Consider the following 26,408-nt stretch of genomic DNA (forward strand, 5'->3'; position numbering starts at 1 on the left):
ACTGCAGCCTTCGCACCATCGTATATACTCTTCACAGCATTCAACAACTTCCCATTTACTCCATATATTCTTAACACTTTCCACAATCCTTGTCTATCCACCCTGTCATATGCTTTCTCCAAATCCATGAAAGCCGCATACAACTTTTTTCCCTTCTCTAGAAACTTTTCCACTAAAGATCTAAGAATGAATATCTGATCTACACAACCTCTTCCCTTCCTAAAGCCTCCCTGTTCTTCTCCAACTAATTTCTCTGTTCTTTCTCTAACTCTGTCAATAAGTATCCTACCATACACTTTTCCTATTATACTAAGAAGACAAATGTCCCTATGATTACCACACAATTCTTTTTCCCCTTTTCCTTTGTACAAGGGAATAATTATACCTGACTTCCAATCCTCCGGGACTCTACCCTCCTCCCAGGCCAATCTGCACATCTTCCACATCCATTCTACTACTATCTCTCCCCCATGCTTCAGCATTTCACCACACACTCCATCAATTCCTGGGGCTTTCCCCGATTTAACTTTCTTCATTGCTTCCACAACTTCTATCCTACTGATTTCTTCCTGTCTTCTCACCTCCTTCCTTCTCCCAGCCATTCCTCAGCCACTTATACTCGCATTACTTCCATCCTCTACGTTCAACAATTCCTTAAAATGTTCTCTCCATCTGCTCACTTTTTCTCCCTTCTCCACTAGTAATCTACCATTTTTATCTTTCACTCCCCTGCTAACTTCACTTCCACCCTGTCTTACTCTTTTCACCTCTCTCCAGAACATTTTCTTACAGTCCCTCCACTTTACACTCAAATTCCTTCCAAATTCCTCATCCACTCTCTTCTTACTCTCTCTTACTAATCTTTTCACCTCTTTCTTTCTACATATAACTCTCTCTTCCGCCTCTCAACTTCTTCCACGCCCCTATTTCTCATCCATTCATTGTATGCTTTCTTCTTTTGTGCCACAGCCTGTTTCACCTCTTCAGTCCACCACGCTGTTCCTTGCATCCCCCTCCGTCTTCTCTTCCTTCCACACACCACATCACATGCTGCACATATTTCTTCTGCAAATATCCTACACACACCTTCCACGCCTCCCATCTGCTCGTATTCATATTTGCCCAATCGTTCCTCCACTTCTCTCTTATACTCTGCCTTTTTCTCATCCTCTTGTAACCTTTCCACTCTCCTTGCAACTACTCCTTCCTCTCGTCTTTCCCTTCTTCTATTCCTCCATCTTACTTGAATTCTAATTCTGGCCACCACATTTTCCTTTTGTGAGAAACCACGAACTATTAATGGAAAACTCACTGTGTATCATTCGGTTAACTGTTTCTCTCTCCATTTCGATGGTATACTTTTTTAAAAACATTCGTCACTGTTTCAAAAGTGACTGTTCTAATCCACGTCATTAAGTGCTCTACTGAGCAATATTATTGTTTCTATATTGTTCGCCCCTGCTTGTCTCAATAGTTGGCCACGCCTTCTTCCGGCTGGCCTGGGCATCCTACCCCACATGTCGAATTTGGGCAGTCTTTTGTCTGTCGCGACGGAGTGTGGTTCTGTGTTCCAGTAGTGAGAGTGAGAGAGGTCTTCTAGCACCCAGACTCCACTAGATTTACAGTTCTCCAGGCTCCCACCCTTTCTTGGTGATATGCTACATTGACTAGTATTTCTTTAGTTTTTTTCTTGGTTTTAAAATAATTATTTTAGCTAGTTTTGTGAAAGAGTGAGTGAGTGCATTCCGTTTAATATTTGAATTCATTTTGCTCTATGTAACGTAAATTTATTTATTGTAATCAATAAATTTACAGTTCTTTCCTTTGAGCTTAATTGTTATTCGTGTTTTATTTCACCACGAACTTCTTTAGTCTCCTTATCTCAGCTCGCACAACTTACTTACTTTTCATAACTGTACTTAAAGCAGTTCTTTCATAATATTTCTGAAATCCGTTGTGCTAGCTAGGGGTTAAGCTTCAGCAAGAACCTGTCTGTTATTAATATTAAATATTAATTGTCAGGGGGTAAAAACTCTCAGGGGCCTGCAGTACCAACTTTACAGCATTTGTGAGTAATTAATCTCCGCTGTGTACTGTAGAGAGAGACAGCGTTAATTCTCATCTTTTGAGAATCGGCAGTCAGCCAGAATAAAATGGTGATCTATTTTCCATAAATTTATTAGTCGTTGAACTTCCATTAAATTTTGGATCACATGCTTTTTAAATTACAAAACCCCGTTGACAAGAGTGACCAGCCTCACTCATCCCTGAGTGGCATTATGTGAGCAAAAACCCCAACCACCCCTTGGATATAAGCCTTCACTGGCTCAATCTGACTGGAGTGCCATAATTACCCACTAAACCACCAGGTGCCAAACTTTGGTTATATGGTTACAACCCAGTGTAGTAAATCATTTCCTGGTGTACCAGAAACCATTTGGCTTGTCACTCCGTGTAGAGTCACCCACAGCCGGAAGGAAGAGGAAAGAATGAAGGAAAGAAAGACAGAAGAGGGAGTGTAAAGTCACTTGTAGGCAGAAGGATGAGGAAAGAATGAAGGAAAGAAGAACAGAAAAGGATGGAAGGAAAGAAGGATGGAGGAAAGGAAAGGGCAGAGACACCCGACAGCAGCACTACACTGAGTGAGTGGATGGTGAGTGCCCGCTACCTAGTGGCAGACTTTGGGGGGGGGGGGGATGGGGGTCCCGCTGGCATGGGTCATGGGTCCGGGGCAAGATGGGGCTCGAACCTGTGCTAGAGGGTACAGGGCATTGCAGTTTCGAGCCTGCCGCTTCCACCTAATAGTGAGGAGCCCGAACCTGGGAGTAGCACCCCAGGAGGCTGCCCTATAAGTGGGTGTATAATGGTGGGACAGTTGCAATGCCAAGACGCGCTTGGAGGGTGTCCCTGGAGCTGTCCTGGCAGGGTGCCCTGAGGCCACTACCACAGCCAATCGTCAGCTGGTGGGCTAGAGGTCCCAGATCCACTGCCTGGACCTGGGACTGTGCAGTGAGTGGGGCCTGTGGTATGTCTACCTCCTTTATTATTACCAACTATGACTAAATACAAAAATAAGCTTCTAAGCAAGCCTGAGGACATTAAATTGCCCAGCGGGATGAAAGTGGGTTCATGGAATATGGGAAGTTTGAGGGGAAGAGCAGGGGAAGTCGTTGAGGCATTCAGTAGGAGGTGGGTCGATGTGGCATGTTTGCAGAAAGTCTGGTACAGGGGTGGATCCGCCAGAAAGATTGTTGGGAAGCATTGCTACTATAAGTTGTTTTGGCAGGGTGGGACAAACGGATATACGGGTGTGGGTCAGGGTTGCCATTCGTACGATAATCATCGTACATGTACAATTAAACTGCCTCTGGTACGATGTACGATACCTTTTCTTATTATCATACGTTCTGTACGATAATTCTGAGTTTTATAGCATAAGGGTTTTAATTTTTTAAAATGATAATAAAAAAAGCCTTTTCATCAAGAGTAAATCTTTTCCATAGATAGTATGTTACCTGTAAAATGAGAAGTCGTAATTTCCCTTAGTGCATGTAGGGTAATTGTGTTTATGAGATAGCTAGGCTTGTTGTACTGAACGAAATGTACAGACATTTTTCAAGTCACATTGACGGCTGACTGTTACGGTTTGATAGTCGTCAGTCATCACCGTGAAGTACTATACAGTACGAAAGAAATATTTATTTTGATAACAAGAAAGAATTACCAAAAAGTATCTTGTGTAATCAGTGATTTGTAAATAGTGTAGGGGAACCGTTTATTTTATTTAATAAAATGTGATGAATTTAATTAACTTTTCTAAACTGAATATTGTTATATAAGCCTCCCTTAAATGATACTTGCTGTATACAGCACTTACATTAGCCATCACATGTATTGAAACTTTTATGAATTTCCCCCCTTTTTTTTTTTTTTTTTTTTTTTTTTAATACATGAGACTAATGCTGTTTATATAAATTTAAAACACCACTAAAGACATGTTTTGTTAGTAAGAACTCCATCATTTACTTTATCATCATCATATTACTGTACAGCATAGTGTTGTAGTAGCAGAAAACAATATACAACAATTTTCACAAGCATCCGATATGTTTTTACGATAATTTGGGCGGAAAAACGATAATTTTGAAACATCAGTACGATAACTCGATCAAAAAAATCCGGCAACCCTGGTGTGGGTGTGTTGGTTGCAGAGAAAAGGGTGGAATCATGAATGTCATGAGAGTATGTGATAGGACGGTGGTAGTGAAAATTTTGTTCGGTGGAATGATGAATGCAATTACGGTAATCCCTGTACTATACGGACTCCCCACTTGCTGGACATTTTGGTCCCAGGACTTAGTAACCCCAAAATTGCCCCCAAAACGCAAAAAATTCCAAAAAAAAAATCCGACATTTTTTTCCCCTTTAATTTGAACTCAGCGCGCGACACAGACCAGCGTGTTTTGGTGCGTAGTTCCGCCGATGTCTGCTAGAGTGCACCTGCATCCTGCCCACTTCTAGCCCATCTCTCGCCGTGAGTGCACACTCGTCGCCATGGCTGCCCACATGCTCGTTTTTGTGGTGGTGCCCTACCGCCTGCATGTTCTGCTATTCCTTTCCTGCCTCTTCTTCGTGTGTGTGATGATGACCCCGCCGCTCGAGAAGAAAAGGAAGCGAGTGGTTCTTACTCTGGAGAAGAATAGGGAGATATTGGACAAGGTGGACGCAGGATGGTCGACCTCACGCATCCTCTGTGAATTCAACCTGGCCCACTCTACATTGTTTGATATCAAGAGATCCTGGGACAAACTCGCAGTACACGGCTGACTTCTCATTAAAAAACAAACGCAACGAGGAGAGGAAGATGACGTATACTCCACGGTATGCAGAAATCGACCGCTCCACACTGATTTGGTATTGTCAACAAAGTGCTGCTGGTGTGTTGGTGCGTGGCACAGAGTTGAAGGCTGCTGCTGAGAAGTTCGCAAGGTTACATGACACCCCAGACATCAAAGCATCCGAGGGTTGGCTCTTCGCTTTCAAGTTACAGCATGGATTTACCAACCGTAAGGCCCATGGCAAAGCTCTGGAGGCCAACGAGGAGGGAGCAGAGGAGTTTCAGCACAAGATGAAGGGCTTGATCGACAGGGAGGACCTCACTCTCGGTCAAGTCTACAACGCTGATGAAACTGGTCTATTCTATCGCTCTTTGCCAATGAACACTCAAGCCGAGGAGACGGAGAAGCGTGTACCTGGCCACACGCTCTGCAAGCAACGGTTATCTGCTTTGTGATGTGCCAATGCTAACGGCATGCATCGGCTTAAGCCCGTTATTGTTGGTCGTGTAAAGCAGCCTCGGTGTCTTTGTGGGGTGATGGATGTCCTTCCTGTCGTTTGGTACCATTCTGTGAAGGCTTGGTTCACAGCCAAGATCTTCAACGACTAGTTCCACCGCCATTTCGTCATGGAGGTAATCCATTACCAGACGGAGAAACTGGGAATCCTGCGCGATCAGGTAAAGGCCCTCCTTCTCTTGGACAATGCACCTGCGCATCCGTCTGACAAGTACTTGGTGGCTGAGAATGGCTGCATTAGGTGCATGTTTTTGCCACCTAATTCGACTTCTCTCATCCAACCAATGGACCAAGGAGTGATTGTGGCAATGAAGAGGTTGTACCATAAGAAGTTCCTGGATGAGGTGATGGTTATTCTCGAGGACGAGGACGGGCACAAGGAGGGACAGGACACGCGAGGCCAGCGGACTTTGGAAAACCTTCGCCGCGACAACATCAAGTCTGCCATTTACAACTGGGCCAGTGCATGGAAGGAAGTCCTTGTCAAGACTCTGGAAAATGGTTAGTCTTGTCTGCTTCTCAAAGCACATGTGGAGCACGATTTTCTAGGTTTTGAAGTGGACGACTTCCATGCACGCCTTCGTGCATGGCAACAATGTTGATGTGGACGAAGTGCGTGAGTGGTTGGATGACGACGAAGGCGATCTTCGGTGTCAGATCATGTCTGATATCAAGATCACATCTTCAGTTGCAGGTAAAAGTACCCAGCTTGAAGATTCCGACGAGGAAAACGATGATGATGCGGACTCCTCTCAGCGTGACACTACTCCAGCCATCCCCAAGCTAAGAGCACTCCGGGAGCACGTCGAGTTCGTTCTCAACTACCTGGAACACCCGGATTGTGACAGGGAGATGGGACCCTTGGGACTTGTGGAGGAAGTGCACGCTTTCAGGCAGCGCATCATTAATCGCCAAAATCGTCGTTCCTTGCATCAATCAACGATTGACACTTTTTCCAGACCCGTGACCCCCACTGTGCCCATCCCTGGCTCCACACCACTGCCTCCCCAAGACAGGCCTTCATCCTCCAAGCCACAGCCCAGCACATCAGGCACAGTGGAGTATCCACTGGACGTGAGTTTGCGCCTGTCTTCAGAGTCGTCTGCAGTGGGCAGTCCATCACCATGTCCCAACATTGTGCCCCTTGGCCAGCATCAGTTACTCTCAGACTCTGACAGTGAATAAACAGCAAGAACTCACCACTAGACCACACAGGAATTTACAGTGTTGTGCGGTGAAAAAAACAGTGCGCAGTGTTAAGAAATTAAAATTCTGAGTGCAAAGACCTAAGCGCAGAGTGCAACACTGATTTCATGAATGTACAATGGAACGCAAATAAGAACAGAGTGCGCAGTGTTAAGAAATTAGAATTCTGAGTGCAAAGACCTAAGTGCATAGTGCAACACTGATTTCATGAATGTACAATGGAACACAAATAAGAACAGAGTGTGCAGTGTTAAGAAATTAGAATTTTGAGTGCAAAGACCTAAGTGCAGAGTGCAACACTTATTTCATCAAGGAAAAATGGAGCGCAAGTAAGAACTGAGTGCACAGTGTTAAGAAAATAGAATTCAGAGTGCAAATGACTAAGTTCAGTGCAAGACTTGATTACTGCAGGTGCTTCTGGTACACCTTCTTACTGTCAGAGTCTGAAAGGAGGCGAGTTATTCATCGAGATGGCCACGGACTTGTCAGTACCCAGAAAGTTTCATATTGTACTGTATTTTCCATACTTACCTCTAAAACCTCATTCTCTGGTTCCTTTGCATTTATTTCACTCTTTTATGTCCCTTATTGATGGAACAGGGTCTTAAACCACCCTGTCCCGACCAATTTTCCACCACTGACCTCCCCCAAACCCGACCAGGTTTGGAAAAAAAATTCTTTGGCTCAAACCTCCGCTTTTGGTGAGAAACATCGAAAATTCATAGAGAAATCGCTCACCTGAGGTTCAAAATACTGAATACATGTAGCAGTACCCCTTACCTTACTGGGTTTTCTATCAGGGTGGCTCCAAAGAAAACGAGTTCTATGGGAGGTTAACTATTCCACACCACTAATAAACAGTATTTATTAATTTACTTGGTACGAATATATATGTAGTACAAGAGCACTTTGGTTTTCACACAGTAATATAGGCAATATAAGCATTGTTTCACTTACCAAACACAACAACATACCTGACCTTTTTTGGCAACAATATCTGATCATCATTTCTGACAGTTTCTTCCTCTAATGCTAGGTAAACTTTGTCCTCCACATTGTCATTGATTCAGGAATCACTCTGGCCTTGAATTTCGTACCTTGGCACGACATGTCTTTACTGGCCAGGTCACTGGTAACAGGTGAATTGTCGAGACAACGGCGTGCGGGAGGGGGGAGGTCATGTGGGTATACGTACCAAAAATCACGCGCGAAATATAAAAGTTGTGCAAATTAGGGACCTTGCAATTGCTGCGCGTTTATATACGCCAACAGGAGTCACAGTGACAAAACGTATGGATGTATATATATATACGTCAATGGGAGTCAGCGGGATAAATAGGTGCTATGCATGTCCGGTAGGGAGTTCTGTAGGTGTTTTTCTGGGTTAGGCTAGGTTAGGGTCCATAAGTACCAGTCCAGGAGGCAGGGGCCCACTTTCTGGATGGACCCACTTTCCGGACAAGCCTTTGGCTCTATTACACCGGATAGTGGAGGGATTACTGTATATCAGCATACACTCCACAGGCAGGCTTGGATGAGGTAAAGGAGGATAGATTTTGGGATGACTTAATACGTGTAGTAGGTGGTATGACGGATGATGAGATAGTGGTTTTGGGAGGGGACTTAAATGGTCATGTAAGTGAAGCAGCTCAAGGTTATGAAGGAGTACAAAGGGGATGTGCGTATGGTATAAGGAATGCGGAAGGGGAAAGGATACTCGAGTTTGGAGAGGCAACGAACATGATTGTGTGCAACACACATTTTAGGAAAAGACAGAGAAGGTTAATTATGTACGAGTCTTGGGGAAACAGCAGTCAGATAGCTTATTTTCTGCTCGGGAGGGCTGATAGGAGATTAGCATGAGGGATGTTAAAGTTATAGGAAGCGAGGAGTGTGTGCAGCAACACAAACTATTGATTTGTGATATGGTGCTTAAAAAACAAGTGATAAAAAAGAGGACTATGTATCTAGGAGGAAAATATGGAAGCTGGAAAACCAAGTAATAAGGGATGCCTTCTATAGTGAAATGAGGAGAGTTGTGGCTGAACAGGGAGCCGTTGACAGAGGCGTTAATGAACAGTACAGAGCCCTCAAAAACAACCTTTTGAGAGTTACTGATGTAATATGGAGATGGACAAGAGGCCCACCATGACATAAAGTACTGTAACTTGGTGGCAGGAGGAGGGTGTAGAATCTGCAGTTAAGGAAAAAAGAAGGCTTTTCCGGGAGTGGAATAAGGGTGGTAACAAGGAGGAATACTTGGCTGCCAAGCATAGGGCTAGAAAAGAGGTATACAGGGTGAAGTGACTTATACTTGATAACCTAATTCATGGGAAAAGGAAAAATATGATATTTAAGGTGGCAAATCAGATGAAGAGGGATAATCGGGATATTATAGGTGAGCAGTGTGTGAAGAATGATTAAGGAAGGGTAGTGGTGAACAGTGAGGATATTAAAGATGCATGGAGAGAGTACTATAGCCGGTTGTTGAACGAAGAGTTTGACTGGGACAAGGAAGGTTTGGAGCCAGTAGATCCAGTGTTTGGCCCTTAGCCATTGATTGACGATGTTACTGTGAGTGAGGCAATAGGAGGATGCAGGTGGGGAAGGCAGCAGGTGTGTCTGGGATGACTGTCGAAATGTTGAAGGCCTCAGGAGATATGGGGTGAGAATAGTCACTGACCTGATAGATATGATTATATATGAGAGTGTTGTCCCAGATGACTGGTTGAAGAGTGTAATTGTAAATGTGTAAAGAGGGAAGGGTGATGCCCTGGAAAGAGGAAATTATAAAGGTATAAAGCTTTTATATCAGATAATGAAGATAATGGAGAGTTCCAGAAGGTATGATTAGAGAACGAGTGAATACTGATGAGATGTAGTTTGGGTTTATGCCAGGAAGGGGGACCACTGATGCCACATTCATTGTTCGACAGTTTCGGGAAAACTATATTGGGAAGAAAAGGGATCTGTATTTTTTGTTGATTGGGAAAAGGCCTTTGATAGAGTCCCTAGAGAGGTGGTGAAGTGGGCAATGAGAAAGCTTGGCTTCAAGGAGTGGCTGGTTAGGGTGGTTATGGCCATGTATGTCGGTGCTCTCACCCAGGTCAGAGTGAATGGAGATTTGAGTGATGAGTTTTCCGTGAATGTTGGTGTGCATCAGGGGTCAGTTTTGAGTCCCATGTTGTTTATCATGGTACTTGAAGCCCTCTCACATGACTTCAGAAACGGATTCTAATGGGATATGTTGTATGCTGATGATTGCAGAGAATGAAGGGGAGGTGGAGGAAAGATTTAGGAAGTGGAGAGATGGTATGGGGCATAAAGGCTTAAGGGTAAATGCAGATAAAACAAAATAAAAGTGATGATATCTAGGGTTGGTGGCGGTACTCTCAAAGACGAGGGAGAGTGGCCATGTGCAGTTTGCCACAAGGGCGTGGGAAGTAATTCCATCTTATGCAGTGTTTGTGATAAATAGGTGCATAAGAGATGTAGTGGTATCAGAGGTAGACTGCGAGATAATGCTGATTTTATGTGTATGGCATGTCGGGGAGAGTAGGTGGAGATTGTGAGCCGTGAAAGGATTGAACTTGCTGGTGAGTTTCTTAAGTGTGTAGAAACGTTATGTTATTTGGGGGACATGTTATGTGCTGGAGGTGGGGCTGGAGCTAGCTCTGTGGCTCGGGTGACAAGTGGTTGGAAGAAGTTTAGGGAGCTGTTGCCTCTCCTGACACAGAGAGGATTCTCCCTATGTGCTAAGGGGTCTTTGTATGCAGCATGTGTTAGGAGTGTGATGCTATATGGTACTGAGACCTGGGCAATAAAGAAAGAGGAAATTCGCAGGCTCAATCAAACAGAAATGACAATGATTAAGTGGATGTGCAGTGCGTTCCTGCGTGCAAGGCCTGGGGGGACTGGGTTTATGATGGAAGAGTTGAGAGGTAGGATGGGACTGGAGTGTATTGGTGTTGTAATGAGGAGAGGCAGATTGAGATGGTTTGGGTGTGTGGAGAGGATGGGGGATGATAACTGGGTGCAGAGGGTGAGAAGTGTTAATATTGGGGGTGGGGTTGCGAGGGGCAGACCAAGAAAGACATGGGACGAGGTCATTAAGTGTGACCTCAGGGTTAAGGGACTGAACATAGAGGCTGCCACAGATCGTGCAGCATGGAAAGCTGCCATTAGGTGACCAAGGCCAATGCATGCAAGCATGCTGGAGCCTTTAAAAATTATATATATATATATATATATATATATATATATATATATATATATATATATATATATATATATATATATATATATATATATATATATATATATATATATATAGATATATATATATAGATATATATCTAGATATATATATAGATATATAGATCTATATATATATATATATATATATATATATATATATATATATATATATATATATATATATATATATATATATATATATATATATATATATATATACTGTATTTGTGGTAGGTGGGGGCACTCACCATCCACTCACTCGATGTAGTGCTGCTTTCGGGTGTCTGCCCTGTTCTCTCCTCCATCCTTCTTTCCTTCAATCTTCTTCTGTCTTTCTTTCCTTCATTCTTTCCTCGTCCTTCTGCCTATGGGTGACTTTACATGCCCTCTTCTGTCTTTCATTCCTTCATTCTTTCCTCTTCCTTCTGCCTGTGGGTGACTCTACACTAAGTGACAAGCCAAATGGTTTCCTGTACACCAGGAAACCATTTACTACGCTGGGTGGTAACCATATAACCAAATTTTGGAGCCTGGTGGTTTAGTGGGTAATTACTGTGCTCGAATCGGATTGAGCCGGTGAAGGTTTATAGCCAAGGGGTGGTTGGGGTTTATTGCTCACGTAATGCCACTCAGGGATGAGTGAGGTTGGTCACTCTCATCTTAAATGTCAGGACCAACTGCCTAGCCCCGGGCTCCTAAGCTCCTCATGGGGCAACATAGGACTGAATGATGGATGGATCGATATCTACTATATAAAGGGCACTTTCAGTCTATCTGTCTGTTTGTTCATGAACTACTCCCTCAATTTTCATTTTACCTGGCCTTATCCTACATACTGTATCTGGAATCGTTTTGACCCAAGGAAGGTTTTAGGGGGGTCAAAATTCAGATCTGGGTCATTTGAGATCACTAGTTGAGTATTCAGCTTTTTTGGCTTGGACAATGCCGGGTACCCCTGCACCCCAATTTTCGGCATGGAGACTCAAATGACCTCCAGTTCAGACATAGGCTATGTGAGGTTGACTCTTGGGTCATTTGAAGTCACCGGTCGGAAGTTACCATATATGCCTGTGTATAAGGCCGACTTGTGTAAAGACTACTCCCAATATTTTCACACAAAATGTAGGTTTAGAGGTATACTTTGTGCATAAGATGAACCCCAATTCTTTAGACAATGGCAGCTTGCTGCTCCAGTAACCCCAGTCCTTTATCACTCTTCCCACTGACCAGTGAAGTGATACTATTAACACGTTGCTGAGCAACACAGCCTTTGATTAGGTTTTACTTTAAACCAGCTTTTTTCATGGATTTCAGAGGCTATCTAGGCTGTATGTGCCACCTCTGCTATCAAAATGGGTTGTAATTTAATGTTCAAGTATAAACTCATCTATCTATCTATCTATCTATAGCCCGACGCCCTAATCCCGCAAAGGGTGGCCGCAGACAAAACGCCTCCAAGTCACTCTGTCACCCACCATTTGACTCCCCTCCCCCCAACTCATCCCCCCCTCCCTCATATACCTCTCAACTCCATCCCTCCACCTCATCCTCGGTCTACCCCTCCCTCTCCCTCCCTCCACCTCACCCACATACACCCTCTTAGTCAGTCTTTCACTCTCCATCCTCTCCACATGTCCAAACCACCTCAGTGTATTTCTCCTAATCTTTTCAACCACATCCACATCTACCCCACAACGTTCCTTCACTTCTTCATTCGTCAACCTGTCCCTCCATGTCACTCCACATGCTCCTCTCAAGTAACTCATTTCCACTGCTCTCACTCTTGACTTGTTCCCCTCTTGCAAGGTCCACGCCTCGCTTCCATACGTCAGGGTAGGGATCACAATACCATCATGCAGAGACTTCTTAACTTCCATACTCACTTCCCTATTTCTCATTACTGCTTTCAGCATGCCTACAACCTTCCGTATAAAAAACTTAAAAGCAAGTTACTGTGAATTTTATAAAACATGTTAAAGGAAAGTTACATTTTAGTAAAGTCATCACAATTGTCAGTGATTAAAAACCTTCGAAACCAGTATCATCCACATCTGACAGCTTCAGTTCATAAACTTCATCCTGAGATAAAGTTTGCAGTTCTTCGTCATAAGGATCAAACTCTGAATTCAGAAGTGTAGCTTCGGCATCGGCTTCCTCTTCCTCATCCACCCACAAAATGCAACCTTCTGAGCTATCCACTGAACTGGATATTCCACATTCCTTGAAAGTGTTGATGACTGCTTCCACAGAAATATCATTCCATGCCGTGATAATAAAACCACAGCTCATCCAGACCCTCATGCTCCCACCACTTGTGTATGACTTTTTACCACTAATCATTCACTCAATCCATTGCTCACAGATGCGGTTTTTGAATGGTTAATAACCCACCGTGTGCCGGCTATTTTTAGCCCTCTGGGTCACCCCAGTGCCAGCCATATTTTTTTTTTTTTTGCTAAAATGATAGATTTTGATGTGGAAACAACGAATTTCACCATGAAAATGCTCACCGAGGCTCGAAAATGAGTTTTATTGAGTCCTGCATACTTGTGTACAGGTACAGCCGCTCTCTCACACTCACCACGTACATGAGAGAAAGCCGTTTTCTATGTAAGGTACTGTATACTGTACTTAGGTATTTATGCTGGGAAGGTACAGTAATGTTCAGTACACTTTTCTGATCACTTATTACTTTAGCATCTATCACAATTTGCGTGTCTTTCTCACTGTGAATGCATTATTTAACATTTACTTGAAGATAGATACAACCTGACTTCATTACGTACAGTCCTGGCACTTACAAGAACATATTTACAACTTGACTTCATTATATTGTCCTTACACTTAAGAGAAAATATTTACAACTTACACTTACATGAAAATACAGTAATTCCTCTACTTTCCGGACGCCCACTTTCCGGACATCCCCACTTACCGAACATAAACGTCCCGGGATCAAAAAAAAAAAAAAAAAAAAAAAAAAAAACACGCCCGTAATTTGAACTTGGTGCGCGTGGCGCGGGACAGCTTTGTTGTGGTGTGTCATTCCTCCGATGTCCACTAGAGCGCCCCTGCATCCTCCCCACTTTCTGCCTGTCTCTTGTCGTGAGTGAACACTCGTCATCATGGCTACACACGTGCTCGCTTTTGTGGTGGTGCCTTACCGGCTGCAGGCACTCCTGCTGCTCTTGTGCCTCTCCTTCGTGTGAGTGATGATGGCCCCGCCGCCTGAGAAGAGGAAGAGAGTGGTACTGACTCTGGAGAAGAAGCGGGAGATATTGGAGAAAGTAGATGCGGGATTGTCTTCTTCACGCATCCTCCGTGAGTTCAACCTGGCCCGATCTACTTTGTTTGATATTAAGAGATCCCGAAACAAACTCATGCAGTACACGGCTGACTTCTTGTCGAAAAACAAACGCAACGTGGAGAGGGAGATGATGTTTACTCCCAAGTTTGCTGAAGTCGACCGCTCCAAGTTGATTTGGTATCGACAGCAAACGTGCTGCTGGTGTGATGGTACGTGGTACGGAGCTGAAGGCTGCTGCTGAGAAGTTCGCAAGGCTTCACGACGCCCTAGACTTCAAGGCATCCGAGGGTTGGCTCTTCGCATTTAAGTTACGGTATGGCCTTACCAACCATAAGTCTCATGGCGAAGCTTTGGATGCTAACGAGGATGGAGTAGAGGAGTTTCGGCACAAGGAGAAGGGCTTGATCGACAGGGAGGGCCTCACTCTCGGTCAAGTCTACAACGCTGACGAAACTGGTTTATTCTATCGCTCTTTGCCTACGAACACTCTAGCCGAGGAGACGGAGAACCATGTACCTGGCCGCAAGCTCTCCAAGCAACGGCTATCTGCTTTGTGTTGTGCCAATGCTAACGGCATGCACCAGCTTAAGCCCGTTATTGTTGGCCATGTAAAGCAGCCTCGGTGTCTTTGTGGGGTGATGGATGTCCTTCCTGTCATCTGGTAATATTACTTGAAGGCATGGTTCACAGCCCACATCTTCAAAGACTGGTTCCACTGCCATTTCGTCAAGGAGGTCATACATTACCAGATGGAGAAACTGGGAATCCCACGCGACCAGGTAAAGGCCCTCCTTCTCCTCGACAATGCACCTGCCCACCCGTGCAACTAGGACTTGGTGGCTGAGAATGGCCGCATTAGGTGCATGTTTCTGCCACCTAATACTACTGCTCTCATCCAACCAATGGACCAAGGAGTGATCGTGGCAACGAAGCCCCTCTACCGACGGAAGTTCCTGGACAAGGTGATGGTTGTTCTCGAGGACGAGGACGAGCACAGGGAGGGACGGGACACGCGAGGCCAGCGGACTTTGGAAAACCTTCACCGCTACAACATCAAGTCTGCAATTTACAACTGGGCCAGTGCATGGAAGGGAATCCCTGTCAAGACTCTAGAAAATGGTTGGTCTCGTCTGCTTCTAGGAACGGATGTGGAGTACAATTTCCTAGGTTTCGACGCGGTTGACTTCCATGCACGTCTACGTGTGCACGGCAACGATGTTGATGTGGACGAAGTGCGTGAGTGGTTGGATGACGACGAGGGTGATCCTGGGTATCAGACCCTGTCTGATATCGAGATCGCATCTTCAGTTGCAGGTGTCAGTACCCAGCTTGAAGATTCCGACGACAACGACGACGATGATGCGGACTCCTCTCAGTATGACTCAACTCCAGCCATCCCCAAGCTGAGCGCACTCCGGGAACACCTAGAGTTCGTTCTGGACTACCTGGAACACCAGGACTGCGACAGGGAGATGAGGCCCTTGGGACTTGTGAAGGAAGTGCGTGCTTTCAGGCAGCGCATCATAAATCGTCAGAATCATTGTTCCTTGCGTCAATGAACGATTGACAGCTCTTTCAGGCCCGTGACCCCCGCTGTGCCCAGCCCTGGCTCCACTCTGTTGCCTCCCCAAGACAGGCCCTCATGCTCCGAGCCACAGCCCAGCACATCAGCCATGGTGGAGTCACCGCTTGACATGAGTTTGCGTCTATCTTCCAAATCGTCTGCAGTGGGTACGCCATCACCATGACCCAGCGACGCACCCCTAGGTCACCTGCCAGCAATACTCTCAGACTCTGACAGTGATTAAACGGCAAGAACTTCTCCACTAGACCACATGGGAATTTAGTGCTGTGCAGTGAAAGAAAAACAGTGCATACAATTTTGTAAAGAACGTAGAAATTTGAGTGAAAAGACAAAATTTTTGGACTAAATTTAACATAAATAAACTTGTGATTTGTTTTGAAATTGGTTTTATGAGTGGAAAGACTTAAAGTGTAGAGTGCAACACTTATTAAGTTCCAATGGAGCATAAGTAAGACAAGAGTGGGTAGTGTTAAGAGAATGGACTTCTGAGTGCGAATGACTAAGTTAAGTGCAAGATCATGAACAATGTACTGCAAGTGCTTCAGAAAATCCTTCTTACTGTCAGAGTCTGAGAGGAGGCAGTTATTCATCGAGATGGCCATGGACTTGCTGTAAGTAGGCAGAATGTGTCATACTGTACTGTACTGTATTTTCCATACTATACTTACCTCAAACACCTCATTTCACTCTTTTATGTCCCTTATTGGTGTGACTATGTAGTGTCTTAGGTGTTATGCATGTGCAGTAGGGAGGTGTTTTTCTGAGTTAGGCTAGGTTAGGGTCCATAAATACTAGTCCAGGAGCCAGGGACTTGTAAGTACCCAGAATGTTTAATATTGTATGAACCTACCTCAAAAACCTCATTTTATGCTTCTTTTGCATTTATGTCAGTCTTTTATGTCCCTTATTGGTGTGATTTGGGTCTTAAATAGGTGCTATGCATGTCCACAGGGAGTTGTATAGGTGTTTTTCTGAGGTAGGGTCCATAAGTACAAGTCCAGGAGGCTGGTGCCCACTATCCGGACAGGACCACTTTCAGGACATGCCTATGGCTCTATTACGTCAGATAGTGGAGAGATTACTGTATTTACAAAATGCCCTCACTATGTACAGCATTGGGTGAGGCACACAGGCAGAGTGAGGCAGAGCGAGCATGAGGGGGGGAGCAAGTGAGTGGATGGCCTTGACAGCCTGGGGGATGGTAGAGGAACAGTTACCTTACATGCCTGCCAATTTTTACCCGCAAATCTTGAAAAATGTGGTCACAGTGAAGTTTTTTATTTTAGACCGTTTTAAAACGGCACTGGCACTGGCCGCGGCATTATGTCAGACCGTTTTAAAACGACACTGGCACACGGCGGGTTAATCCACCAGCAATAACGGTGGGTTAATCCACCAGCAATAACAGCAACGTCACTATTGTCTATCACTGTTGGTAATGAGCCCTGCTTCAGATCTGGCAACCCTGTGCTTGGTGGTAATTTGTAAACAACCCATGTGTTCATGGCGTGGGCTCAACAGGTTACTCCTCTCTCTTATGTCTTCATGGCCGTATCCACGGAAGATATTTTTTTTATAAAAGTGTGCCTTCATATAGAAAACAAGTTGTGTTTAATAATGATGTTAGTAATTTAAACAGGTTTTGACCTGTATGTACTATATTCAGGGAAACAAGGGTCAAGGTGAGTGTTTGGCGATGTTCCCTAATATGTCTATAGATCCCATAACCACAGGATGTAGAGGTTAGGATTTTATACCCTGTGTTTAGGACGACCCCCAGTTTTGGGCCTTTTTTTATGAGGTTCAAGAGTCGCCCTATACACCAGCAAATACGGTATTTTAGGTCACCAGTGATAGTAAAGAAGTATGCACAAGTACTGCATGTTAGTTTGTGAAAGCTGAAATAGAAAGTTCCTGGACCTCTTATAATCCCTCTTCAAAAGCACAAGAGGTACATGGTCTTTCTGGAGTAGAAAGAAAGACTGAACTAGAACAAATAAGACTGGAGAATTCATCTTTTTGGTCTTATGACCTACGGAAGATTTTAAGACCAAAAAGACCGATGGTTTGAGGGAGGGGGGGCAGAGTAGTAAGAGTCAGATAAATAAGGAAGGGGAATGAAAGAAGGATGAAGGAGAGAGAGAGAGAGAGAGAGAGAGAGAGAGATGAGATGCGGATAAGGGACACGAGGAGGAAGATAAATAAGGAGGGGGAGGGGGAATGCCAGGTACACCTGCTTGTATATATATATATATATATATATATATATATATATATACTGTATATATATATATATATATATATATATATATATATATATATATATATATACTGTATATATATATATATATATATATATATATATATCTGGTAGGTGGGGGTGCTCATCATCCACTCACTCGATGTAATGCTGCTCTCAGGTGTCTGCCCTTTCCTCTCTTCCATCCTTCTTTCTTTCCATCCTCTTCTGTCTTTCTTTCCTTCTTTCTTTCCTTGTCCCTCTGCCTACGGGTGACTTTACACTCCCTCTTCTGTCTTTATTTCCTTCATTCTTTCCTTTTCCTTCTGCCTGTGGGTGACTACACTGAGTGACAAGCCAAATGGTTTCCTGTACACCAGGAAACCATTTACTACGCTGGGTGGTAACCATATAGCTAAATTTTGGCACCTGGTGGTTTAGTGGATATTAATTGCGCTCCAGTCGGTTTGAGCCGGTGAAGGTTTATATCCAAAGGATGGTTGGGGTTGATTTGTAATGCCACTCAGGGATGAGTGAGGCTGGTCACTCTCATCTTAAATGTCGAGACCAAATGCCTAGCCCCGGGCTCCTACACTCCTCATGGGGCAGTGTAGGATTGGATGATGGATGGATGGATGGATATACTGTGTATATATATATATATATATATATTATGGTTCAAAAAGCTGTGCTTAGAGAGTTGGCACAATTTAGCAAAGTAATTAAAATTGTTGAATGTCAGCAGTTTTCATGTCACTCTAAGACAAGGCAAAGATCAGTAATTATAAACAATGTGGCTCAGACTGGCAGAGGAGATTCAAGAAAACTCCAGTGCTGGATGGAGAGAGGATGTGGCTATCTATGATGCAGGAAGGGATTAGAAATGACTTGTGTTGAAAGAAGGGAGGGAAAGGAAATCTGTTATGCAAAGTATGAGGAAGCAGGGGAGAAATTACTTGTAAAAATTACCCATAACACTGGGAGGCAATGAGACATATGATGCAGATGGTGGGAGGAGACACCAGCAGTGGGGTATCTGTAATGTATGAACGGAACCAGCTTGTTATTCAGAGAGAGGATGGGATGGAGAGAAAACTAAGACTCATGGAATGTGTGAGGTGGTGTGCAGTGTGAGACAAACCTGAGATGAGCAGGTGCACGTGAGGCGTGACAGTGAGGCTGAGTGAAGGCACCACAACGTCACAATTGGGTGTCACAATTGGTACATCTTCCATCAGTATAGTTCCATCACAGCTTTCCGTTACCACGCCTGTAACAAGGGAGCTCTTAGCATTAACACATCTTCCTCTAACTACTGTGCAATCTTCATATGCATTCATATAAACATTATTGTAACTCATGCATAACATGAACATGAAATGGCACGAGTAAAAATAAATATCAGTCTTTACTACTCATCTATCAGTTCTTAATCACTGTGTAAGAAGTTACAAATTACAATTGCTACATTAAATCAAAACCTCATCATTACCATTTCAACCATGATTATAATTTATGATACGGCGTGAAGCAGAATACAAAGATACGGTATTTATGAGCATCAAACAACAAAGTCCATGAAATGGGCCTCACAATCAATCGCAATTCATCTAAGCCATCAACAGGGGAGAATTAACTAATCTGGAAGTATTAAGAAAAACAAAACTGTAATCATATTACAATGATAATAGCCAATCCCACATTTCCCCTCTAAAAGTGTGAAGGCCCAAGGAAATGGTACTGCACTTCAGCACACTTAAGGGTAGCTAGATGACCAGTCTACTTCCCCTGATGGTATTATATGACTGAAACATATGTGCAATCAATGACACCACTTGACTAAGGAATTCTAATTAACTAACTCCTTTAATCTAAGGACATATTTTTCATTTTATTCTTGCTGCTGCTAGAATATTTTACTAAGCTTTTGAGAAACTTTTCAAATAAAATAAGTCACACAAACCCTTCATTTACCCTGTGAGTGGCTAGTTTCCTGCAGTTCACTGGCTTCACATTTGGATGAATCTGGGTCTAACAGTAGCAGCACAAACTCCATCACTATAAGAACTCTCCTAAAAGCTGAATAACACTGTCTAGAGCTAGCATGAAAAAAATAAATAAAGCATCACCAGACTGAAGTAGTTAAAGACATCAATAAGTGTGGATGTACCACTGATAACCGGGACCCCATGGCGGAAGGTGAGGACTGGAACATGCTGCTTCTCATCATCCTGTCCATTTGAGAGGACGGAGGGTCGGATGTAATGGCCATGCTGAACATCTTTGAATACCCTTAACATGTTGCCCACTCGAGCCGTATACCCTGCCAACTCCACAATTTCCTGCAAATATAGCAAAAATTAATATTCATTCACATGTACACAGTTGGTCTATACAGTAAATAAAGAAAAAATACAATATAATCCTTCTTTCCATTCATCCTCTTCTGTCTTTCTTTCCTTCACTCTTTCCACTTCCTTCTGTCTACAGGTGACTCTACACTGAGTGACAAAAGAAATGGTTTCCTGTACAACAGGAAACCATTTACTGCACTGCATAGTAACCACATAATCAAATTATGGCACTTCGTGGTTTAGTTCGTAATCAACCCCCTCAAACTCTTTCACCACAGCCTGCATCAACCGCTTCTGAATACTGGATGACCCCCACAGGCTGACCCAGACCTTACATGCCACACACTCCTCACTCAGCAATGTGCGCGACAGCAGAAAATGTTTCCATTCAAGTTTCTCCTCTGCCCATTACAACTGTATTGTTATGAAATTCCTACATGTTATAAATGAATAAATGATCTTCCTAATGAATGAAAAAAAATTAAAGAAAAAAAAAAATACCACATTTTATTGTTCACTCATTTATTCAATGCTGATTTCTCTCTGATATATAAACATTCTGTCAATGCTTGTTGAGAAAAAGTTCTATCTATCTATTTACTGCCAGACGCCATAATCCCGTACAGGGTGGCCATTGACTCTGAGTTATTTGTTTTACAGGGAGGGGCACTAACCCTCCACCAACCCACTTGACACGTAGGGAGCACGTATGGTTTGGTTATATGGTTACCACCCAGCATTGTAAATGGTTTCTTGGCTTACAGGAAACCATTTGGCTTGTCACTCAATGTAAAGCCACCTGTAACGGAAAGAAAAGCAATAAGTAGTGACAGGAAAGATGGGAGAAATAGGAAGAGAGGAGGGCAGGCACAGTCGTAGAGCATTTATTTGCGATGATTTTCGTTAAAATATGACACTTCTAGCTCTATTAGAAAGATTTTTATGGCATATGGAACAGAAATATCTTAAGTCTTTGACCACACCACACAGATTTATATCACAAATATCACTTTACAAGCCATGAAAAACATTCAACTATAAACACTGCTCATACATCACAAAACACTCCACTGATGAAGATTGTCTTTTTACCAAAATCACTGAGGTTAGGATGCAGCTGAAAATTGTGATAAAAAAATACTGCAACCTGTATGGCTGGATGCAACCTGCTTTGAAAAAGTACGAGTGGTTGGATTTCACTTGGACGCAACCTGTGTCAAAAAAGTGCGAGTGGTTGGATTTTTTACCAAGCCCTCGTGTATGAGAGAGTTAAAGCACTCCAATCGAACTGAGCCTGTGCAGGTTTATATCTAAGGGATGGTGGGGTTTATTGCTCACGTAATGTCATTCAGGGATGAATGAGGCTGGTCACTCTCATCTTAAATGTCAGGATCAACTTGCCTAGCCCCGGGCTCCTACACAACTCATGAGGCAACACAAGATTAGATGATGATGATGATGATATACTGTAAGGACTTTGCTGGTTTACCATACTTAAGCTAAGTCATAATCATCATAACCACTGCCATTCCAAACCCTTTTTCCACCAGTGAGTAAGATAGGATCCAGAAAGCAAAGGCAAAAGAAAAACATGATCAAGGGAGAGCTACACAACAGCTTGCCCACTGCAATGGAGACCTAACACTCACTCTCTCGCTATTCATGCCCCTGCAATCCAGACTCCATTTCACAGGCATAACTATATGAATAATATAAACCCTCTTCCTCATAACCCAGAAACAGGTACAGCAATGCATCAAGTGCCTGCCAATGTTGTTGTTCATAGGAGTGGAACATACCTGTGTTTACTCATTATCCTATCATATATCAAGATCTAGGTTTAAATCTGAGTTAGTCCATCCATCCATCAATCCATCCATCATCCCATCCTGTGTTGCCCCATCATGAGCACAGAAGTGTGGAAAATACTGCAATACAGTTCAAACACATCAAAAGTTTACATACTATATTTTATGAAACTACTGACATTTTCATTTCCCAAATCAGCTCTCATATTAAATGACTGCAAACAAGGACAGTATCTAAAACTGACAACTGCATTTATCTGGTACTGACTGAACATCCTAACAAGTATCTGGTCACCCATAATAAACATTTCCTTTCCCCCCTTGTGGTTAAGAAGCCCTTTCTTCTTTGACACAGTTAAAACATTATTCATATCTCACCATAAATTTGGCCTAAACAAAAGTGCCTTAGGTACTATGATTAGCACAGTGCTGTGAAAAAAGTAAGCACCATAACAATCCAGTCACAAGTAGGCACTGTGTGCACATGTTATGAGATGACTGAGGTGATGGAAACGCTACCATGTACAGGTACACCTCAATATACGATACCCCTAGATGTAATACACCCGGCTTAATGAAGGGGGTAGAAATACCACCATAACCTGCCTAATGATGGCCAAGCCCTGGTTTAATGGCAGGTTTTGATTTTTTCTTACCATACCAATTTTGATGATATTATAGACTAAACTTGTGTGTTTAAGTTTATTTCTAAACTGTTTTTAGACTTAGGTTAATATGTTTTGGCCACAGGTGGGGTGAACATTGTCATTTTGGGGTACAGTTTACGAAACCTTGATTTTTTCCAGACATATTTGACAAGTTTCAGATTTTATTTGTTGGTTTTAGTGAGTTATTTACAAGTGTTAGGCTTTGGTTAGCTTCTTTTACAGCTGTTAGGCCATTTACATTGGCTTTAAACTTGTTTTTGGACTCATTTGGGTGGGGTTTAGGACTTGGTTGAGGGGGAACCCAAGGCTGAAAACTGCATCCCTATACTTTACATGTTAACTCCATCCCAATATACGATACCCCGTCTAAAGATGAGTTTTTACATAACCAATTGCATCGTTAAACTGGGGTATACCTGTACAACATCAAAAGTGATAATACAGTAATCCCTCCACTATCCGATGTAATAGAGCCAAAGGCATGTCCAGAAAGTGGGCCTCTGACTGCTGGACTGGTACTTATAGACCCTAACCCAGCCTAATTTTGAAAGCCACCTAAATAACTCCCTACCAGACATGCATAGTACTTATTTAAACCTATTTAACCCGTCACGTCCCGAGCACTTTCGCACCTCTGACACCTCCCAGTCCTGACCATTTTTGGAAAAAATTTTTTTTGGCTAAAACTTCCGCTTTAGTTGAGAAACAAAGGAAAATCACAAAGAAAGTGCTTACTGTGGTCTACAACTGGTCAGAACAGGTGAGGTCCCCCGCGCCAGGTATCATATTCTAACACTGACATGTGAGGCACTCATGTTTTCTATGGTAGGTAATTTTGGGAGAAACAACAAACAATACCTCTACATTTATTGAATTTGAACTAATAAACAATAAGAATAACAATATAATGAAAATCAATGACATACATATGAAAAATAAGCATTGTACCTTCATGCGAGCATAGCGAGTTTGGTCCGATTGGTAAAACGCTATGTGCAACGTTTCTTGTTTCAATCAACACATCATTTTTTCTACTTGTATACTACTGTTTCAATGCCATTTTACCATTTTGTGCTGTATGTAAATGTTTTCAGCTGTTTTCATTCATTACGATGACATGTAGCATAAGTATTGTGCACATATGCATACTCAGCGCACTCGCTACGACTCGTGTTTCAACATACAACATTGTTCTATCACTTTCATAATAATTTTTTCTTTACATTGAACCTTTCTTCCACCACTGTAAACGTTTTCAATTATTTACATTCATTACGAGGGCATTTAGCGAAATGCTAGCGCATATTCTCGTAGCAAGCACACTCTCTAACACTCGTGTTTCCACTTTTACTTTATTTCTTCAATCCCAATATACTTTACCACTTACATTACACCCATTTACACCCTATTCTGCACTATACATTTTTACTGACATTATTTATTCTAGTGAGCGTAAGAATATCGCATGAAAATACCCTCGCAATGAATGTTTCGACCAACATAATACTCATACACTTACATACTAATATTCCACTCATATTACACCCGTGTTCACTTGTAGACTCCTATTTACATATTTACGGGCCTTATTTATTCCACTGAGCGTCTAAATATCGCATCAAAATACCCTCGCAAGGTATGTTTCCACTTAGATAATACTCATACACTTACATACTAATATTCCACTTATATTACACCCGTGTTCACTTGTAGACTCCTATTTACATATTTACGGGCCTTATTTATTCCACTGAGCGTCTAAATATCGCATCAAAATACCCTCGCAAGGTATGTTTCCACTTAGATAATACTGATACACTTACATACTAATATTCCACTTATATTACACCCGTGTTCACTTGTAGACTCCTATTTACATATTTACGGGCCTTATTTATTCCACTGAGCGTCTAAATATCGCATCAAAATACCCTCGCAAGGTATGTTTCCACTTAGATAATACTCATACACTTACATACTAATATTCCACTCATATTACACCCGTGTTCACTTGTAGACTCCTATTTACATATTTACGGGCCTTATTTATTCCACTGAGCGTCTAAATATCGCATCAAAATACCCTCGCAAGGTATGTTTCCACTTAGATAATACTCATACACTTACATACTAATATTCCACTTATATTACACCCGTGTTCACTTGTAGACTCCTATTTACATATTTACGGGCCTTATTTATTCCACTGAGCGTCTAAATATCGCATCAAAATACCCTCGCAAGGTATGTTTCCACTTAGATAATACTGATACACTTACATACTAATATTCCACTTATATTACACCCGTGTTCACTTGTAGACTCCTATTTACATATTTACGGGCCTTATTTATTCCACTGAGCGTCTAAATATCGCATCAAAATACCCTCGCAAGGTATGTTTCCACTTAGATAATACTCATACACTTACATACTAATATTCCACTCATATTACACCCGTGTTCACTTGTAGACTCCTATTTACATATTTACGGGCCTTATTTATTCCACTGAGCGTCTAAATATCGCATCAAAATACCCTCGCAAGGTATGTTTCCACTTAGATAATACTCATACACTTACATACTAATATTCCACTTATATTACACCCGTGTTCACTTGTAGACTCCTATTTACATATTTACGGGCCTTATTTATTCCACTGAGCGTCTAAATATCGCATCAAAATACCCTCGCAAGGTATGTTTCCACTTAGACAATACTCATACACTTACATACTAATATTCCACTTATATTACACCCGTGTTCACTTGTAGACTCCTATTTACATATTTACGGGCCTTATTTATTCCACTGAGCGTCTAAATATCGCATCAAAATACCCTCGCAAGGTATGTTTCCACTTAGATAATACTCATACACTTACATACTAATATTCCACTTATATTACACCCGTGTTCACCTGTAGACTCCTATTTACATATTTACGGGCCTTATATATTCCACTGAGCGTCTGAATATCGCATCAAAATACCCTTGCAAGGTATGTTTCCACTTAGATATTCATACACTTACATAATAATTTTCCACTTATATTACACCTGTTTCCACTTCCATACTACTATTTACAGATCTACGGGCCTTATAATTACACTGAGCGTCTGTTTGTCGCATTTGTTTCAGGGTATCAGCATCCTATCGCATTCACACCTTATCAGAAGTGCAGGAACGTGTGAAACTCACTGAAACATGGGTGAATACACAGACCCACATCATATTGAAAGCACTCACAGTGGGTGTCCTTTCTCTGAGTGGTGGGTCTCACCCAGGAATTGCTACACACGTGACACCTGCGTTGGGGCCTAGGTCTATTTGCTTGGGGAGGTATAGGAGTGGGGAAATGGCAGGCGGATAATCTCAGGGGAGGGTGGGCACCTGGGGCTCTGCGGGTGCGGTGTTGGGGCCTTTCAATTGCATACCTTGCAACAATCTCTCATGTCAGCTCCCTCACAAACCCTTCAAAGGTTTCCTGAACTCCTGTTGTCATGGCGTGAAGGTGGTGGCAATTCAGGGCAATAATGTCAAGCAGGTGAAAGAATAGTTTCTTGTACCACTTCATCGTGGTCCTAGCACACTCGACAGTGGATATCATGGAGTCTGACTGGTCCA

The 26,408-nt window shown here is 42.7% G+C and overlaps 1 protein-coding gene across 1 annotated transcript in view; it reads right to left on the reverse strand.

The window, feature by feature from the left end:
- Abcd1 (ATP binding cassette subfamily D) overlaps nucleotides 1-26,408 on the reverse strand; it is a 99,305-nt gene that overhangs the window by 13,756 nt on the left and 59,141 nt on the right. Inside the window, exons 5-6 of the mRNA XM_080278753.1 lie at nucleotides 20,119-20,290; nucleotides 19,090-19,218 (exon numbers count right to left, since the gene is read on the reverse strand). Coding sequence (XP_080134879.1) covers nucleotides 19,090-19,218; nucleotides 20,119-20,290 — 301 coding nt within the window. The remainder of the gene's footprint in view (nucleotides 1-19,089; nucleotides 19,219-20,118; nucleotides 20,291-26,408) is intronic.

The sequence above is a fragment of the Coenobita brevimanus genome, chromosome 74 (assembly GCF_032717465.1).
Source record: "Coenobita brevimanus isolate Jiangsu-jjx chromosome 74, ASM3271746v2, whole genome shotgun sequence".
NCBI lineage: Eukaryota > Metazoa > Arthropoda > Malacostraca > Decapoda > Coenobitidae > Coenobita > Coenobita brevimanus.